Source organism: Crinia signifera, chromosome 7 (assembly GCF_055691185.1).
Source record: "Crinia signifera chromosome 7, ASM5569118v1, whole genome shotgun sequence".
Taxonomy (NCBI): domain Eukaryota; kingdom Metazoa; phylum Chordata; class Amphibia; order Anura; family Myobatrachidae; genus Crinia; species Crinia signifera.
Window position 1 is genome coordinate 168,464,932 of NC_139223.1, and position 21,664 is coordinate 168,486,595.

A 21,664-nucleotide genomic window follows, 5' to 3' on the forward strand; every position below is an offset into this window, starting at 1 on the left:
CAAAATATTTCTTAGATGGACAAAACCATAAGCACTGCAGGTGAGGCAGGTGTTACTTGTGCAGAGATAATTAGATTTGGGTGGGGTTTTACACCTGCCTCACCTGCAGTGCACATGGTTTTGTCCATCTAAGAAATATTTTGTCAGAAAGAGTGAACTAGAATAAGGGCTACAGTTCCTGCTGGAGCCTGCACAAAAATAGCCCTGGATATAACACACCTCCCAACATGACCCTCTCCAGGAGGAACACGGGATGCGGTCATTTGGTCTACAGGATGATGGTTGACAGTCATTAGATCGACACCATTAGGTCCGCATTAGAAAAGGTCGACATGGTTTTAGGTTGAAAGGTCATAAGTTGGACAGTGTCTAGGTCGACAGACAAACGGTCAACATGGGGTTTTTCACTGTTTTTTGAGCCGACATGTGCCAACCGACGGTATTTCATGCCCTACCATCCACTAGGGCAGTGGTAGCCAACCCTAGCCCTCGAGAGCTACCAACAGTTCACATTTTCAAGACAACCTAGCTGCTGCACAGCTACACTCATTAATCACTGACACATTTTAAAAGATACACAGATGGAGCTAATTAGCTCACTTGTGATTCTGTGAGGAGACCTGCAAAACATGCACTGTTGGTAGCTCTCGAGGACTAGGGTTGGCTACCCCAGCACTAGGGCATGGCGGGAGAATAAAATAGTGTGCCGAGCGCAGCGAGGCACTGTGCCCAAAGCATGTTGAGCGCAGTGGTGCACTTTAAACTGTGTCCATGTTGGCTGTGTTGACATTCGGGTCAAAAAACAGTGAAAAGCCCCATGTCGAACTAATGACCTATCGACCTAGAACCATGTCGACCTAATGATGTCAACCTAATGACTGTCGAACATCATGCTGTAGACCAAATGATGCCAACACGAAGGACACACTGCTCTGTCCCTGGGCTTCCCTCTTTAACCTGTTCAAAACAGGTGATGGCAATTATAAATTAAGAGGAAAGTCCATGAACAGAGCATTCTGTCCCTCCTGGAGAGGGTCATGGTGGGAGGTATGGAGCATTCTGTCCCTCCTGGAGAGGGTCATGGTGGGAGGTATGGAGCATTCTGTCCCTCCTGGAGAGGGTCATGTTGGGAGGTATGGATATAACCATTTATTAGCATGAGTGGCAGCAGACATATTTCTAGGGAAGAAAATGAATCATCAGCCATGAGCTTAAAGGCAGCAGCATCGCCCTCTAGTGTAACTCTTTGGTATTACCTGGCCCACAGCATCTCTCTGACACTAGCACATATTTCCTATATAGCAAAAGTACACCTACAGAAAATATACATATTGTGATATATTTCATGTTCCGATAGAGCTGACCATCTAGTGCTTTTCTTAGATGACATGACCCGGTATATAAAGCTGTACCTAGGGTGACAGCGGTCTGGGCATCAGTGTTTGATGAGATTATACATATATTTGTGTCATTCCATTCAAATCCGGCTGCAATCCACAAACAGTAATACGAGTCTTATCGTCCCGTTTCACCAAACCAGAAAAACTGGTAACCGCCATTATGAGAATTGCCAATAAATCCCCCAGCTATATATAAAAAAAGAGGTTCCGCATGTTAGGTCGACAGTGTCGACAGGTACAACAAGTTGGTCAAAAGTTTGACATGTAAAAGGTAGACAGTGGGTAAGAAGATCACACACAAGGCCAACATGACAAAGACTGACACAGTTTTGTGGCGTTTTCCCAAAGCCGGCCATACACTATGATATCGTGTAGGAATGCACAATATTGTGCGATCGGTTGTGTGTACATGGTTTGGTATATCGGTTAGATGCGCAGTCCTGCGGTTTAAGAGGTTGAGCCTCAAATCATGCGTGCTGCACGTATGATCTGTCGTGATTGGCTGCAGATTGTGACTTGGTTTGTGCACACGCGATTGGTCGTTAGATGGCTTGTACGACCGGCCTCATTTGACTGGCAGTTTTCTGCCATGAGACACGATCGGTCTTAGGGGGCAGCTGGCTCACACAACGGGTCGTTAGCAAATCGGGTGTCAAGAATTGTGCCCCAAATCGTGAGTCCAGGGCTGCCGGGGAGTTCAAGGGAAATCAGAATCGCAAGCTGGTTGTTCTAGCGTAACTTTTCCTTGATTTGATATCTGCACTGATTACGGTTGACCTTGCCCGAAGCGCGGCGAGGGAAGAGAGCCCAATAATTGTGGTCATAGATGACAAAAACATACGACACCCCAAAAATAAAAACAAAAAAAAAATTCTTTACCGGTTGACCTTAAGACTACTTTTGTAGTCTGTCTACTTTTTACCTGTCAATCTTTTGACCCTAATGATTGTATCTAGACAATGTCGATCTTTAATACCACACCAGATCTATAAATCAGCTTCCTGTTGAGCATTCAGCTTCCCCCTGCTGTTGAGCATTCAGCTTCCCCCCTGCTGTTGAGCATTCAGCTTCCCCCCTGCTGTTGAGCATTCAGCTTCCCCCCTGCTGTTGAGCATTCAGCTTCCCCCAGCTGTTGAGCATTCAGCTTCCCCCAGCTGTTGAGCATTCAGTTTCCCCCCTGCTGTTGAGCATTCAGCTTCCCCCCTGCTGTTGAGCATTCAGCTTCCCCCCTGCTGTTGAGCTTTCAGCTTCCCCCCTGCTGTTGAGCATTCAGATTCCCCCCTGCTGTTGAGCATTCAGCTTCCCCACTGCTGTTGAGCATTCAGCTTCCCCCCTGCTGTTGAGCATTCAGCTTCCCCCCTGCTGTTGAGCATTCAGCTTCCCCCCTGCTGTTGAGCATTCAGCTTCCCCCCTGCTGTTGAGCATTCAGCTTCCCCCCTGCTGTTGAGCATTCAGCTCCCCCCCCTGCTGTTGAGCATTCAGATTCCCCCAGCTGTTGAGCATTCAGATTCCCCCAGCTGTTGAGCATTCAGATTCCCCCAGCTGTTGAGCATTCCCCTGCTCTTCTGCCTGGATTCCTAAAACTGTTTTGGAAACTAAGATTATAAACACTAATCCCGCAGTAGGGTACTTAAATTGTAGCATCATTTTAGCAATTTTGGGTGTATATATGTGGGCGCACCCCTGGGGGTGGGGGTCATCCCTGTGCCCAGCATCAAACCATCAGAGCAGTAATGAGACTCTTCCTAATCAGCAAATCAATCAAACGTGGACAGTTAAAATAAAAGGAGTACCACTAAAATACTGATACAAGCAAGGTGCCAAGTGCAGACTCAAATGTGGCTTATAAACAACATGACAAATAAAACAAGAATATAACACACTTAGCTTAACAAAAGACGGAATACAACAGAGACTGGGAAACCTGCTGAAGTGGCCACAAAACCTGGACGTTCAAGCAAATGCCGTATATTAAAGGTATGATATAGCATTCACACATTGTATATGCAAATGTTTCCATACCTTTAGAGAAAAGTGTTCAACATTTACTGAGCCGGACATTTCAAGCTATTGTTCTCTGTTATCAACCATCTATTAACCCGTTGAGTGCCAAGTGAAGTTGTCAATATACAGTAGGTACGAAAATTGGCGAGCAAACATTTTCATTCACCATAATGACCTGTAAGGTTACCTTACATAGCAATATAATCTTATTTTACACAGCATCTTTTGTTTGAATTTACATAACAAATGCGAGCGACGCTGGGATTTTTAGCGGATATTTTGAACATTTCCCACAGAGATCTGGGCACTCAAAGGGTTAAAAAAAGATGCTTAATAGGTTTATAGTCTGAATTGCTACCAGCTCTTCCATATATATATAAGGCAACTTTTATACTTGTATTCCTGGTCCTTTAATGTGCATTTCCATCTGGGCACTGACACCCCCCCCCCCCCACCCCCCTCCCTCCCCATAACAAAAAGCTATATCCTTCCAATTCAGAATGGACCGAGAACCTGCGGATTCCGCGGTCAGGCAACAAAATCTAAAAGCCATTTTTACATGTGGCAACATCAAGGAAACATTCCAACTGGGACAGAGGCCATACACATAATTTCATTACACGCAGAACCATATTAAGTGCTATATTCAGAATTACTAAGTGCTATCATTGGATCAACCTCTCCAGCTTTCCGTCTCAAGTCCGAGAGGAGTATGCGTGTGAAATGTCAGGACAGGCGCGTCTGTAAGGTAACGTACCTTGTGGAGGGAAGCAGTTTAATCCCAGGAATTTGGCGTAACGTCATACTCAGGGAAGCAGGGAAAGCACCCCATAACCTGGTACAGAGGATGATCACTTCTGGATCAAAAGGGTGATCTGTCCGCCATGCCATCTGTGCAAAATGTGCAGCCTGCAACGGTGTACAGAACTGAGTATAGTATACTGCTGCTCCTTTGGTGACTGTGCGGACCGTAAAAGTGCTAATCTGACGTGATCGATATATTTCAGTAGTGAGATATTGGGCGTACGGTTGGGAGCCTCATACTCACTCCTGAAATCCATCCCGAATGGGCCCGCAAAGCATTATCTAAGTACTATATTAGCATCATTCCTGACACTGGCGTTAGAGGATGGCACACAGCATCAGGCCGCTACTGAGCTGATGAGTTTAGGACAGACGTCGTCTCGTGGGCACAACCAACGAGCTACTATGCGAAGCATACGCACAGTTGGAAATTTACGCATTTTTGCGTATGTCCATCCAACTCGGGGAGGCCATAATACGAGCGCACGCATCAATCAATTGGCGCACAAAGCCCTATAGATTCCCGGATTAGCATCATTTCATAAACCAGGCTCCCGTGGCCGCCAATATATCCAGCCAATCTACCTGCGACAGCATTGGCGCAGTGTCACTGGGCACAGAGAGCGGATCAATACTTGACCCCATTGCTGTCGCTTTAAACGATATTTGGAATTAAAATGATACCATAAAAACACATCCACATACCTGCACACGGGTTTGCTATGCATAGGATGTGTGTATGTGCATGTACGCATTGCAATGTACACACCCCACGTGTCTAAAAATCCAGAAAGGAAAATAAACTGAAGTCAGCTTTAGATAAAGGTAAGTGCTTTCTCTGATCAGCTGCGCTAAAGGTCTGCAGAGCATTGCGCAGGAAGTGCAGAGCCCACTGGGTCACCTGCGGAACCGCTGCAGCCTTTCCTTGTTGTCATTATGTCCTATTGATCTGTGAATGACATTAATACAAATATCCCAGACTGTACAGCTCGGCCCCTCAAACGCAGGAACGCGGCTTGCAACTTTAAAGTGCCTTAAAACAATTTTTTTTTTACCTTAAAAAGGGTAAAATAAGCATCGCCCAATGGCCCGGGGTGGGTTAAAGCGGCAGCCTCGGCATAAGACCGCACTGCCCTCTTCCTGGCAGGATGTGTAACAGGTGCAACACCCCCTCCCAGCACTCACGGCTCAGGCTCTCTGCAGTACGGACACATAAAGAACAACCCCCAGAACATAAGCCAGCAAGCACTCAGTTCACAGAGCGAAGCCGGCCTCCTGCGAGCCGGGGAAAGCAGCGTCCGCTCGTTACACGAACAATGGGGCATTGTCATATGCTACACGTGCTTTGGGATACACAGTGACTTCCTAAAACGTTCAGCAATGTGCAGCGGTCTGGCGACAAGGGGGGTTGTACAATTAAAGCATTAGCCAAAGGTCTGGCTAGCGGCCGGGTCGGGGCTAGAAGTCAGCTGGGTCCTACTCTCGTTAACATTCACCAGGGGGAATTCTGGGAAATCGGCACTGGTGGCTGGCTGTCTCAGGGTCACCTGTCCGTTGGCATTACTGAACTGGGGAGATATCCCAGTCCGGCCGCCGTGGTACTGCGCCCTGAAGGGTTGCTCAAAGGCGTTGAGCTGGTACGCCTGGTGGACAGGCTGCGATTCAGTCTTCTTCTGCCCGGTCACTTGCTCGATGAAGTCCTGCGCCGACGAGGAGGGTGTAGGCGATGTGTGGGCGCCGTCATCGGCTGTAAAGCTGAAGGCGTTCTGGGGGTCAGTCACTATGAGGCCAAAGTGTGATTTGTCAGGGGACACTCTCAGCGGGGTGGTCAGCCCTGCCCGGAAAGTGCTGATGGGCAAGGTGGCATAAACGTGCTTGTCCAGCGTGGAGAACGCAGGCGTGCTGGAGAGGGTCGGGCTGTCCGTGATAAAGTTCAGGCTTGTGTTGTTCAGATAGGCATCGTTTTGGCTAGTCCGGTCCAACGCCTGCTGCAGAAACTTGGAATATTCCTGCAACATGCTGGCCTTGTCAGACTGGGGGACCTGGACAGTGGCCCCCAGCGGCTCCGGTTGGCTGGATTCCCCCACCTCGGAGGAGTTAATGGATATACTAGAAGTCACCTCTGTATCTCCCACGCTGAACGAGATCTCGTGCTGCCCGTTCGCTTTGTGCGAGTAATGATCCAAGAGGGTCTGCAAGACCTCGTCGGGAATCACGTTCTTGTCGTGGTTCGTTTTAATGTCCACACTCAGCGACTGGGCATCTATGAGGGTGGCAGTGCCGTTCTCGTCCAGGACGCTGGCTACGGCTGCCTGCGTAGCGGACGGCTGGGAGGCCATGGTGCTCACGTTGAGGGCGTACTCCCTGCTGCTGTTGCTGGTGGCCGCCAGCAAGTACCTCTTCTTCTTGGAGAACTGCATGGCCTCGTCGTAGCCGACGCTGCTGTTGGTTGGCTTGGGGGTCCCGTCCTGCAGCGGGTCGCCGTGGTCCATGTCGGAATTGCTGCCCGAGTCCAGAAGCCCCTGTTTGTCCACCAGTTCAAAGGTGTACTTAGGGACCTTCCCGTCGTCAAACGCAGACAGCGCCGACAAGGACGAACTCTGCTCCAGCGCCTGGCTCTGCTCCAGCGCCAGCTTTATACTCTTTTTGCTGTTCACCTTTTTGATGAGCAGTTTGGGAGGACTAATGTCCCTGGACACGGCCTCCTGTAAGTGCAAGTCGCTGACTGAGGAGTGGGGCATCTCTACGGCGTACTCCGCCACCATGTACTCATCTTTCACTTTGGTGCTGTCGGGGTAGAGGGGCAGGTAGTCCGTCTTCTCCTTCTTCTGTTCGGGCTTCTCCAGGTGGTCCTTGTCACTCAGTAGCAGGAGCTTCATCTTGTCTGTCCTCTGCTTCTTCTTCGGTAGAGCGCCCTCTTTGGTTGTTGTGGAGAAGCCGATGTCCCCATCTGGCGATAAGAGCCCGGATTTACTGGCACATTTTACCATTTTCCTCTCGCGATTCTCGTGGCACATGCGCTTGTGTTTCAGTACCCGGTCCGTCCTGGAGAAGTACTGTGTATAAGGACAAGACGGATCTGTATTAGTGCAGGGATATGTAACATAAGGGCAGGTTATGGTACAGACTAGCCGGCGTTACTGGTTACTTGTGCATCACCACTGTGACGCGGAACGTCCCAGCATAGATTATTATAGTAGAATGTTCAGGTCTTTTATCTGAGTGTCTGCTACAGCCTGGAGCACATCTACCAGGAACTCTGTACTGGCATTGTTATCTATACCCACCGCCTGGCACTGGTATCTATACCCACCTGCAGGCAGTACCGGCACTGGTATCTATACCCACCTGCAGGTAGTACTGGCACTGGTATCTATACCCACCTGCAGGTAGTACTGGCACTGGTATCTATATCCACCGGCAGGCAGTACTGGCACTGGTATCTATACCCACCTGCAGGCAGTACTCGCACTGATATCTATACCCACCTGCAGGCAGTACTGGCACTGGTATCTATACCCACCTGCAGGCAGTACTCGCACTGATATCTATACCCACCTGCAGGCAGTACTGGCACTGGTATCTATACCCACCTGCAGGCAGTACTCGCACTGATATCTATACCCACCTGCAGGCAGTACTGGCACTGGTATCTATACCCACCTGCAGGCAGTACTGGCACTGATATATACCCACCTGCAGGCAGTACTGGCACCTATACCCACCTGCAGGCAGTACTGGCACTGGCATCTATACCCACCTGCAGGCAGTACTCGCACTGATATCTATACCCACCTGCAGGCAGTACTGGCACTGGTATCTATACCCACCTGCAGGCAGTACTCGCACTGATATATACCCACCTGCAGGCAGTACTCGCACTGATATATACCCACCTGCAGGCAGTACTCGCACTGATATATACCCACCTGCAGGCAGTACTGGCACTGATATATACCCACCTGCAGGCAGTACTGGCACTGGCATCTATACCCACCTGCAGGCAGTACTCGCACTGATATCTATACCCACCTGCAGGCAGTACTGGCACTGGTATCTATACCCACCTGCAGGCAGTACTCGCACTGATATATACCCACCTGCAGGCAGTACTCGCACTGATATATACCCACCTGCAGGCAGTACTGGCACTGATATATACCCACCTGCAGGCAGTACTGGCACTGATATATACCCACCTGCAGGCAGTACTGGCACTGGCATCTATACCCACCTGCAGGCAGTACTCGCACTGATATCTATACCCACCTGCAGGCAGTACTGGCACTGGCATCTATACCCACCTGCAGGCAGTACTCGCACTGATATATACCCACCTGCAGGCAGTACTCGCACTGATATATACCCACCTGCAGGCAGTACTGGCACTGGCATCTATACCCACCTGCAGGCAGTACTCGCACTGATAAGGCTTCTCCCCGCTGTGGGTTCTCTTGTGCCGCTCCATGTGGTATTTCTGAATGAACCGCATTCCGCACTCGTCACAATGGAACGGCTTCTCACCTGCGGCAGATGGAAGAGGGGTCAGTATACAGGCAGCATGTGCAGGTACAGAGACCGCCGGGGGCCCTTAGTGCAGTAATGAGACTATGGTCCTGGTACCAATAAGGATTATAAGTACACATGTATCCACAATTACATGCAGATGAACCACAATGCCCAGGATGACCCAGCTTGTGAGGAAATAGAATCATATTAGTAGGAATTCATGATCCCTTTTGCTGCCGTTTTGAATTATTCATGATCCACGATTTGCTTGTCTATAGGATGTTATATTGCACATTTGCGGTGACTTAAAGGGAGGCCAACCAACATGGAACCAATTCCTGATATTGTGCAAGAGTGGACCATAAACTACGCGGCACAATCAATTACCCACAGGATTTTGCCGGCTAAAAATGTGAGTTACCACGAGCTCCCAATACCGGCTGTGTTAAATTTAAAAGTGGCGAGGGTCAAAATCACACGAGGCGGAAAAGATGTGGCTACGGGAGGAGGCTGCTGGGAGATGTAGTTCTCTCTGCTCACACCTGACACATGGGGGATCTCGCACACACACCCCCCTAACAGGGGGTCATGGTTTCCCATAAAGCAACATCCTAACGTGACCTTGTGCGTCCATGGCAAAATTAGGGTCCCCAAGGCCGTTCCCACCCTGAGCAAAGTGTCACTCACCTGTGTGGATCTTCTCGTGTCTCTGCAGTAGATACTTCTGAATGAATCGCATATCACACTGGCTGCACTGGAAAGGCTTCTCACCTGGAAAATGTCATTGTAGATATTGAAGCCACTCAGCTGTAACATTGTCACACATTGCTACTGGTGGACTGTGTCTTTGAGTTACTAGCGACTCGCTTAGTAGGTTTCGGTCTGTGCAGAGACCTCAGTACACCACATCCACAGTATAGAAATGCTCAATCCAACATCCCTTCACATCACCCTGGAAAGTTCCAAATAACTAAACTGAAAATAAATGATTTTCATGTCTGATAAAAAGGATGCAGTTCCGTCATCTTACCTACAGATGGCACTGCAGCTGCATATGGAACACATAACTGATCACATTCCAGACATAATTTAATTATTATTTATCCCAGGCATAAACAAACATCACCCTAAATGAGGGATTCTGGAGCGGATCTAGGGGTGAACTGTAGTTGGGAAAGATTCTGGAGCGGATCTTAAGGTCCCCATACAATTCTGTGATTTGGGCCCATTTCTCCCGATTCCGATGGATCGGTCCGAGAAATCGGGTGAAATCATCCAAAATCGCATGTGTTTGACATCGGATTCGATCCGTGGTCCCGTGCGCATCGGATCAGAAGTCAGACCTGCCTGCACATCTGACCTTTGACTTGGACATCATCCCTGTGGCGGGGAATGGGATTGCATGCGGCACATTGCATGCAAAAGGACCACATGATCTATCGCATGCGATCCTGCTGCCGAGGAAGGTCCAAGGGGGTTCAAATGGCCATACACTGCTGTGATAGATCGCAGAAGTCTACAGCCACCTGCACCCGAGAGAGATTCTGGAACAGATCTAGGGGATAGATGTAGTTGGGAGAGATATTGGAGTAGATCTAGGGGTGAACTGTAGTTGGGGAGTCTGGAGTAGATTTAGGGGTGAACGTAGGAACGGTTCTAGATTAGATCTAGGGCTGAGCTGCCGATGGGAGAGATTCTGGATTAAATCTGGTGGAACGATGATGTCGGAGCATGAGACACGGAAGCCTAATGATCACAAGGTAACGGTCTGCCAGTCGTCTGTCACTTCCTACTGTGATCTCCTATCGGATAAGTTATAGGTTCCCATATTCTATTGTCACCCCAACAAAACAAGAAGGGAGGGTTACCGGTGTGTATGAAGACGTGTCTCTGCAGGTGGTAGTTGGTTCTGAAGGCCGCGTTGCAGTGCTCGCACACATGGCATTTGGGGATCTTCAGGCCCAGCGAGCCGTCTTCATTAATGGTGAGGATCTAGAACACATACATTAACATGTAAGTGGTGCATTTATGGAACTGGATCAGAAGAGGTCTGGAACGGAGGAATTGGCACCCCTCGCACGTAGAAGAGCACGCACAGGACATCATAGTCCCTGTGTGTGATTTCCAGTGTCTCCCGGAACGATGACATTACACAAGACGTTCCATTCGCCACTTCTGTCCTATGGCTACTTTACCTTGGCCGGGGAACGCTGTTTCCTCTTCTTCTTCTTCTGGAGATCCACCGGCTCCGGTAGCTGCGAGCACTCCATCATCTGAGGCTCCATTTCCTCAGAGAACTTTATCTCTTGTTTCACATGAACCTGTCGGAATGATACAGAGAAGAATGAAGGAATCATTCTGGCGAGACACTGAGCTAACATCCAACTGAGCAGGAGAGGAGGCTGGTGACGGCCTAGCGGAGACGTTAGCGGAGCCGGAATATACCAAGGCTTACCATACTGGCCATTTAATCTGGGATACTTATGAATTACACAGGTTCTGTGCCTGGCTGATTTCAAGCCTGCATTATACCTGGTTTGAATCAGCCACAGATCCTGTGTAATCCATGATATTACTGCTGCCAAATCGGATGAGGTAAACTAGTGACACCTGCACATTCTACATATGTGGTTCTCCCTAGCAGGTCATGTTTTCAGGATTTCTGCATGGGGCAGCAGGTGGGATAATTACTCACCCAGCAACATAGATTAACTCCCCTGTACATGATCAAAGTCATCCACAAAACAGGTACGGACAGTGTTCTCCCCACGCTTTAAATTATGAGCGGTCCACCAGGCATGTGTCCCCGTGCCGCCCGGCAGAAAAGACCCCCTGTTGTCCGGCAGCTCTTAAGTTGGAGAGGGTGTCCCGCGAAACAACAGGGGACACACATCACTGCCGGACGATCTACGTGGCACACAGACTGTGCAGCTGAGGTGATGTGTGTCCCCTGTTGTTCGCCCGGCGACCTCTCCAACATTAACACGTCTCTGGCGGATAGGGAAGCCGGATGCGACATTGCCTTCAGTCACATGATCTTTTGCGCTCTTTTCGGCACCCGGGGACGACGATGGAGGGCAGAGATCCCTCCCACTGCTTTTAAAGACACCTAAGAATATTAAAGAGAGCAGTCGTCCAGTGTCCACACTCTCTGTTCTTTATATTGCCACAGGAGCTGTTAAACTCTGTGGGGGCAGATACTTGTTTAACTATCTGAGGGGCATCTGTAGGGGCAAATCAGTATTTCTGAAAAGCTGTTAAACAATTGTGCCACCCAGTGTGGGCCAGTATTTAGGAGCTGATTAAAAAAATTACATCTGTAATTGATATAGAAAAATCTCAAGTTTAAATCAATATGGTCATAACTGAACCATTTTAATATTGTGAAGAACCCCACCCGGCTACTTCGTGATGCCACCTGGCTGGACAAAAATTTCTGGGGAGAACATTGTACGGATATACAGTAAGTAGTTAAAGGCGTTAACATGTCAGACATATAGGTTAGTGTCCTCTTCCCTGCCTCGGGTGGCGACGTCTGCTGTAGTGCTTCTAGCACAGTGTGGTCTGTATATCAGCACTGATATACACACCAGACCTGTGCTGGAAACACCACAGCAGACAGCGACACCCCAGGCAGGGAAGAGGGACTGCGCGGGTTTTCAAAGATAGCGGGTGCTAGAATGAACAGTATAGGTCAAGTATTGATATTTTCCTAAGGCTATAGAGAGTCTCTCACTAATGGTCACTGCAACCGTCATTATCATTTACTTACACAGTGTCCGTGGCGGCGAACAGGAATTACACCAGTATGCGCTCACATTATAATATAAAAACACTGGACACGGTGGTAACAGAGGAGCGTCAGTTATTACCAGTAGCGTCCGGAGAGGATCGGACAGAAAGGGTCAGAGTTGCTGGGCAGTGGAAGCAGATAGTGCAGGGTGAGAACCAGGAGGGAGGAGGGCCCTGCTCATGAGAGGACAGGATGTGCAGAACCCGTCCGAGAGATATAAATGTTCCTGGTCTCTATCAGAACATTTTATTCTTCTGCTTTTTGGCCGATCACCCGCATGGACCCTCCAATGTACAGTGCCGAGTAATCTGTCAATGCTATACAAATAAAAGGATACTAATGATAAGCAGGTATAATATCTGCCATACTGTCAGGGTTATTGGGCCCTTATGATCCCTTAGTGACTACATTACAGGAATGGAAGACTGGATCCTGTGCGGAGGAGCGCACACCTACCCCCTGTACTGCGACATGACAACTGACCGTATACTGGAACCCGGGGGGGAGGAGCCTTTCCTGAGCGTCCACCTCCTCATCATCGTTTTTCACGGTTTCCTCCTGCACCATCAGTTCGTCCTGTGACATCATCTCCTCCCGAACCTGTAAGATGTCGGTCTGCCTCTCTGTACGAGATGTCGTTAGGCCGGGCTGGTCAGGGTCCCCTATTCCTGGCAGACCCCTGGGAGATTGCAGAACGCTTGTGTGGCCACATTTAAGGAAACTTTCTAGATTGCTTTCAATATTCATAATTCACAGAGACGTCTGTAAGAGAGATGTAGAAACCAGAGTCAGTCTCAGCAACGGTACGCGGCAACGACAACACCGAGAATGCAGCCAATCCCTACACTTTAGAGTGAGTGACATCACAGAGACGTCTCGGAATACCCATTCACACTCACCGCATCCCGTGTCTATTCCAGAATCTACCCAGGTCAGGACTTGGGTAGAAATCCTGGAATGCCGAACAAGGGATGTGGTGACAAGACCCTTTCACACTGAGCTAAATCCCAGGTTGATGCGCGTTCATGTGCAAAAAACCCGGGATATTTTTGCAAGTGTGAAAGGGGTATAAGAGAGAAATGAAAAAAAAAACAGTCAGAGTCTCAGCAACGACTCTCTAACAGTTATTCTGCCGTGTTCCTCATTATGACGGTTAGGGGTGTAATAAATCAGGGGTGTTGCATGTACCCAGCATATTCTAAGCAAGCTTGGCCTAGATTTGATAGAGCAGTTTAAATGCCATCGCAGGGCACTTGTCCCCTCACTGCTAAAACACAAGTAATACAGAGACAGCACTGAGATTGCAGCCAATCCCTGCACTAAGGATGAGTGACATCACTGAGAATGCAGCCAATCCCTGCACTAAGTGAGTGACATCACTGAGAATGCAGCCAATCCCTGCACTAAGGGTGAGTGACATCACAGAGAATGCGGCCAATCCCCTTTGGGAAGCTTCCCCCCCCCCCATTTTTTTTTCTCTTTCCTCCCATAAAGTTTGTTTCTGGTCCTTCATCTTTAGGTTAGGGATTAGGAAGAAAGTATAATGACAGTAAAGCTAGCAAATAAAATAAAACAAAATGATCTAAAATAAAGAATAGACAGCAGAGAACAGGAGCGATCATGTAGTGGAGATATGACATCAGATACCGTCCTCTATTTAGGTTCTCATTTTCTGTTTTTGTTCTGGCTCCGTTTGTCTTTGGTTTTACTTCTGCTGCTTTATAGAACTATACATTTATATTTATATATACTTAGATATTTTTAGAGATTGTAATTGTTTATTCACCAGCTACAATTAATTCATTTGGATATAATCCATATTGGTGTAATACCAGCTCAGCACCAACCTAATGTGGTTAGACCCAACTAAATAAATCAGTACGAGTTTACTCATAAACAATATTATAGTGACGATGTCTCCTCTGCAGTAAATAAATAAATTAGTATACATTTATTTGCAAATAACTATTGGTCTATGCCCAAAATAGATTTTGGCTAACAGAACAAACATATATTTGTTAAGGCCCATACACACTGGGCGACTTTCAGCTGAAAGTCACTCGAAACAGCAGGTTTGAGCGGCTTTCAGCTCAAAGCCGCCCAGTGTGTATGTCCAGGCGATGAGCGCTGCTGTGCGTTCCCGCAACATCGCCGGGAAAGCCGTTCATCTGCTGGTAATACCAGCAGATGAGCGGCTTTGAGGATGGCTTTGCTTAGCTCTGCACTATCCAAAGCCGTCCGCCCTAAGCTGACGGCACCGGGCAGGGGAAAGCCGCTCAGTGTGTATGCACTCAGCGGCATTCCCCCCAGCGATGATAGCGATCCTCGCTGTCCATACACGATGGGCATAGTCGCCCACCTTTAGTCATGATCTCTTCTTTCTTAATATGTACAATGGAATACAAATGGGGAAAAAAAAAAAAAATTCTCCAAGTAATCTGGATATATACAAATTAGGAAACCGGCATTGACTAATGACTGCAAAACACCTGAATTAAATAAAGAGACAGGCATATAATGCCGACGAACGAATGGACACTCACTCCAGATTTGAAAAAGTTGCCCTGAGTGCTGGCAAAACGTGTTATCAGAGGAGCTGTTTCATAGGGATTCCCAGTCACCCATATTCCCACCAGGTCAACAGGACACAGGACACCAGAGAGGCATTGGCATCCACAAACGGTGGTCCTGCACAAGGCAGAGGTCAGCAGCCATCCACCGCCAACACAGGCTGCCAGTAGCAAGACGTTATACTCCAAAGCCGGGCGCAGAAGTGATAGTGCTAGCAGCAGCACACTCCATATCGGCTGGATCTCCAAGCCGGGCATAGAAGGTGGGCTGCCGGGAGGAGGCGCTACACCAACCACAGAGGCAGCGTTCCTAAATACACCAACAGCCGCTGCTGCCGGACCATGCGAGTCCCACCAGAGGTAGGAGGCACAATTCCTCCAAAGCATCCTTTGCTAGTGTTCATTCTAGCACCCGCCAGCTTTGGAAAGCCATGCAGTTCCTCTTCCCTGCCTGGGGTGTCACTGTCTGCTGTGGTGTTTCTAGCACAGGTCTGGTTTGCATATCAGTGCCGATATACAGACCACACTGTGCTAGAAGCACTACAGCAGACAGCGACACCCCAGACAGGGAAGAGAAACTGCATGGGTTTTCGAAGCTGGCGGGTGCAAGAATGAACACTAATTTGAGGCTACTCCCGATGCCAAGAACTGGTAAAAATCCATCTATATAACTGGAGGTATATAATATATATTTTATGATTGTGACACTCTAGTTGAGCAGATACACCTGGAAAATTATATTGTCTGCCGGCCACTTATACAGCTGCCAGACATATTTCTAATATAAAAGGATAAACTGCTATGAAATACAACTAAATCCTGCTATATACACCTATTGATTATTATTTATTTATTATTTATTTATTTGCAGTTTCTTATATAGCGCAGCAGATTCCGTTACAGAGTCTTATATAGCGCAGCAGATTCCGTTACAGTGTCTTATATAGCGCAGCAGATTCCGTTACAGTGTCTTATATAGCGCAGCAGATTCCGTTACAGAGTCTTATATAGCGCAGCAGATTCCGATATAGTGTCTTATATAGTGCAGCAGATTCCGTTACAGTGTCTTATATAGCGCAGCAGATTCCGTTACAGCGTCTTATATAGCGCAGCAGATTCCGTTGCAGCGTCTTATATAGCGCAGCAGATTCCGTTACAGCGTCTTACATAGTGCAGCAGATTCCGTTACAGCGTCTTACATAGCGCAGCAGATTCCGTTACAGTGTCTTCTATAGCGCAGCAGATTCCGTTACAATGTCTTCTAAAGCGCAGCAGATTCCGTTACAGTGTCTTATATAGCGCAGCAGATTCCGTTACAGCCTGTTATATAGCGCAGCAGATTCTGTTACAGTGTCTTATATAGCGCAGCAGATTCCGTTACAGGTTCTTATATAGCGCAGCAGATTCTGTTACAGTGTCTTATATAGCGCAGCAGATTCCGTTACAGTGTCTTATATAGCGCAGCAGATTCCGTTACAGTGTCTTATATAGCGCAGCAGATTCCGTTACAGCGTCTTATATAGCGCAGCAGATTCCGTTACAGTGTCTTATATAGCGCAGCAGATTCAGTTACAGTGTCTTAAATAGCTCAGCAGATTCCGTTACAGCGTCTTATATAGCGCATCAGATTCCGTTGCGCTTTACAATAGTAGACAGTGATAAAACAAACTGGGTAACAACAGACAGAATTTGGAGTTAGAGGGCCCTGCAGCAAGCTTGCAATCTATAGGGATATTGGAGGGAAACACAAGGACAGGCACCAGTAATAGCATAGCACAATGGTTCCCAACCCTGGTCCTCAAGTACCCCCAACAGTGCACATTTTGCAGGTCTCCACACAGAATCACAGGTGAGATAATTAGCTCCACCTGTGATCTTTTCAAATGTGTCTGAATAATGAGTGCACCTGCCGGGGTCACCTGGAAAACGTGCACTGTTGGTGGTACTTGAGGACCAGGGTTGGGAACCACTGACATAGCTGTCCCACCAAGTTACAAGTCCAGAAGGGAAGCTATATAATACATAAGTGCCTCAGAGGGTTATGTGTGCGGTATATAAATATGAAAGGCTTGCCTGAAGAGGTGAGTTTTCAGGGAACGCTTGAAGGTTTGGAGGCTAGAGGAGAGTCTAATTGTGCGTGGAAGGGCATTCCATAGGATGGGAGCAGCCCGATGAAAGTCCTGTAATAGTGAATGGGAGCTAGTGATCCGTGCAGAAGAGAGACGCAGATCTTGTGCAGAACGGAGTGGTCGAGATGGGAGATATTTTGTAATAAGTGCAGAGATATAGGCTGATTATTACCAACATAATCAGGCATAATCAGCACAAGCTGGCCTGTTTTTTCATGTTTTTTAATTTTTGAGCTCTTTATTTTTATTGGTATTTTCATTTTTATTTCATTTCCAGTTCATTGTTTGATTAATGCATCCTGGGAGACATTGATTATTTGATTGCAATACTGTGATCCACTTGACCAGTATATTGTGCTATATGTTTGTATGTCTTAAATAAATGTATTTTATTATAAATTGGTTATCAGTGTACCTTTAAGCACCCCACACTTTTCATTGTTTCCCCCTCCACCCATGTTATACACAGCTTCCGCAATGTTATGCACAGCTCCCCCCCTTCCCCCTCATGTTAAACATAGCCCCCCCAGGTTATACACCACTCCCCCCAGGTTATACACAGCAGTCTTGCCCCCCCCCCATGTTATACACAGCAATCTCCCCCCATGTTAAACACAGCGTCCCCCTCCCCCTATGTTATACACAGCTTTCCCCTCCCCCCAATGTTATACTCAGCCCCCCCCCCTGCCCCCATGTTATACATAGCCCCCATGTTATACAGTTTACCCCCCCCATGTTATACATCACTCCCCCCAGGTTATAGACAGTTCCCCCCAAGTTATACACAGAAATCTCCCCCATGTTATACACAGCAATCTCCCCCATGATATACACAGCTTCCCCCTCCCCCTATGTTATACACAACAGTCTCCAACCCTGTTATACACAGCTTCTCCACTCCCCCCCAATGTTATACACAAGTCTCAACCCTTATTATACACAGCTCCTCCTCCCCCCCATGTTATACACAGCTTTCCCCTCCCCCTAATGTTATACACAGCTTCCCCTTCTCTCCCCCCCCCCCCATGTTATACACCACTCCCCCCAGGTTATACACAGCAATCTCCCCCATGTTATACAGTTTCCCCCTTCCTACTATGTTATACACCACTCCCCCCAGGTTATACACACCACTCCCCCCCAGGTTATGCACAGCTTCCCCCTCCCCCTATGTTATACACAACAGTCTCCCCCCATGTTATTTACAGCTTCCCCTCCCCCCATGTTATACACAGCTCCCCCCTCCCCCATGTTACACACAACAGTCTCCCCCTCCCCCATGTTATACACAGCTTCCTCTCCCTGTTATACACAGCTTCCCCCTCCCCCATGTTATACACAGCTCCCCCTCTCCCCATGTTATACACAGCAGTCTCTCCCCATGTTATACAGCTTCCCCCTCATGTTATACACAGCTCCCTCTCCCCCATGTTATACTCAGCAGTCTCCCCTCCCCCATGTTATACTCAGCAGTCTCCCCCTCAACCATGTTATACACAGCAGTCTCCCCCTCCCCCATGTTATACACAGCAGTCTCCCCCTCCCCCCATGTTATGCACAGCAGTCTCCCCCTCCCCCCATGTTATGCACAGCAGTCTCCCCCTCCCCCCATGTTATGCACAGCAGTCTCCCCCTCCCCCCATGTTATACACAGCAGTCTCCCCCTCCCCCCATGTTATACACAGCAGTCTCCCCCTCCCCCCATGTTATGCACAGCAGTCTCCCCCTCCCCCCATGTTATGCACAGCAGTCTCCCCCTCCCCCCATGTTATACACAGCAGTCGCCCCCTCCCCCCATGTTATACACAGCAGTCGCCCCCTCCCCCCATGTTATACACAGCAGTCTCCCCCTCCCCATGTTATACACAGCAGTCTCCCCCTCCCCTCATGTTATACACAGCAGTCTCCCCCTCAACCATGTTATACACAGCAGTCTCCCCCTCCCCCATGTTATACACAGCAGTCTCCCCCTCCCCCATGTTATGCACAGCAGTCTCCCCCTCCCCCCATGTTATGCACAGCAGTCTCCCCCTCCCCCCATGTTATGCACAGCAGTCTCCCCCTCCCCCCATGTTATACACAGCAGTCTCCCCCTCCCCCATGTTATACACAGCAGTCTACCCCTCCCCCCATGTTATACACAGCAGTCTCCCCCTCCCCCCATGTTATACACAGCAGTCTCCCCCTCCCCCCATGTTATGCACAGCAGTCTCCCCCTCCCCCCATGTTATGCACAGCAGTCTCCCCCTCCCCCCATGTTATACACAGCAGTCTCCCCCTCCCCCCATGTTATACACAGCAGTCTCCCCCTCCCCCATGTTATACACAGCAGTCTCCCCCTCCCCCATGTTATACACAGCCCCCCCGGCGGCGGGTGAGGGGCATACCGGGAGATGAGGCCTACATCCGCCCCGCATCCCCGGAGTTTCCTGGACTCCTGGCAGGCTGCGGTCGCCCGGGCAGTTACATCGCCGCCCCTTAATTCACCCCCCATTCCTCCGCATCTCACCCGCATTGCCCACCGTATCCCCGGGCCGGTCCAGCCGGTGTCAGCGGCGGCTTCTTCCTCCCCCACCGGAACCGGAACCGGAGACAGGGCGGCCCCGCGCAGGGCATTGTGGGAGGAGGAGGCTGGGGGACCTGGCGCTGGCCGGCCTGGTGTTAACACGGGTGCTGCTGCTATACGGGGTGCTCCTATGTACTGCATCATACCTGACACATGTGCGCAGGGTACACAACATATATGTTACTGGCCAGGGAGGGTGGTCATAGTACCTGGAAAATGAGAGGCGGCAGAGCAGGGATGGGTAACCTGGGACACTTGTATGGGGGCAGAGGTGCCCCCTCCAACCCTCAGGACCCCAATTTGCTCCCATCCCCTTGACTGGCACCAATGTGCACTATGACTCCCACTTGTCCCCACAGGTCATCAGTTCCCATATGACCTCCCAATCTCACCCCCACGTATCACAGACTGCCCCCATACCACCTGCTCACCTCACAGACCATCCAACCTGCCACTGATATAATGTACTAGTGCCCATTATTCGCTCTTCCCAAGTCCCTCAGACCTTTCCACATGCCAGTTACACCTGTCCACATGTACCCTACATTTTCACACATGCCCATAAGGCTTTATATATCCCGCATGTGCCCGTTAGACCTCATATATACCCTACATGCCAGTAAAGCTTCTCCACATATACCCACATGCCATTAAGGCTAGAGTCTTTACATGCAACTCAGATCTCCCAAAATCAATAAAGGGGAAACTTTTTGAACAAAATAAGCCCCTTTCATGTCTGTGTAAGCTCAGCCCCTTGCTATATACACAGATCAGGACAGGTAGCAGGTACGTACTCGGCCCTAAAAAGGATGTGGCTGTGCGCTATATCTCAGAGTTCTACCTGTCCAAATATAACAATAGCCTTATTCCAGCCACAGTGATACGTGGATACCCGACCACATCAAACAGGAAGAATAAACGGTACTTGTGTATGATCACAGCGCCCACTACGCCATTTACGTAGAGGGCTATTCACGGTAGTGGTATCGCATTGCATGCCATATTGATGCGATTTTCCTATATAATGTATTCACTGCTCTGTGTCAGTGAATCCATTAAAAAGATAGGGTGCGATAAAAAATTGCATCGCATGCCATTATGGCATGCGATGCAATGAGATACCGGTTCTGATTCAACCTAGAATAATGCCATTTAATGTCCTATACCATTAAATTACATAATACATGTAGCGAAATCCACGTCCGCTCGCCACGTTATATAAAATCAACTCCACGCCGACGTGGATAGTGCGGGTACGAAAAGGTCGGTCAGACGCGTACCGCCACTGCCGCTCGCCATGCTTCGGGATCACGTTTATACTGGGGGGGCCTTAATAAATGACATGATATGACATTTAATGCTATAGTACATTAAATGCCATTATAAGCGTCAAAATCGCATGCCATACCATAATGCAGGCTTTCCCAACCATGGTCCTCAAGGCACACCAACAGTGCATGTTTTAGTGATATCCAGGCTTCAGCACAAATGGTTTAATCAGAATCACTCAGGTACTAATTAAGTCACCTGTGCTCAAACCTGGATATCACTAAAACCTGCACTGTTGGTGTGCCTTGAGGACCGTGGTTGAGAATGCCTGCCATAATGGCATGCGATGCGATTTCACTACGTTAATACACAAGTACCGAATAAATAATAGACTGCGATCCAATAATGAGATTATCTTTATTTTAAGCACAAGAAAAAAAAAAGTTCTTACAAAATCACAAAAATATTTCACAAACATTCTCTGACATAGACTGGTGTTAGTATTAATTATAGCCGGCTAGTTCATTTGTTAGACACACAACATGCGTATAAAAAGAAAACAAAAAAAAACCAACACAATATTAACATCGCGATATGGCACTTATAGGGATAACGGATTT

General features: G+C 48.5%; 1 protein-coding gene across 1 annotated transcript; it reads right to left on the reverse strand.

Annotated features, from left to right (window-relative positions):
• Positions 1–207: 207 nt before the first annotated feature.
• On the reverse strand, positions 208–19,835 carry ZNF148 (zinc finger protein 148). The gene is made up of 7 exons (XM_083154282.1): positions 19,719–19,835; positions 12,994–13,272; positions 10,913–11,038; positions 10,586–10,709; positions 9,405–9,488; positions 8,614–8,732; positions 208–7,264 (listed from the first exon to the last, which is right to left on the reverse strand). The coding sequence occupies exons 2-7, from the start codon at positions 13,255–13,257 to the stop codon at positions 5,633–5,635; spliced, it is 2,349 nt and encodes a 782-aa protein (XP_083010408.1). The 5' UTR covers positions 13,258–13,272; positions 19,719–19,835; the 3' UTR covers positions 208–5,632.
• Between the last annotated feature and the right edge of the window lie 1,829 nt (positions 19,836–21,664).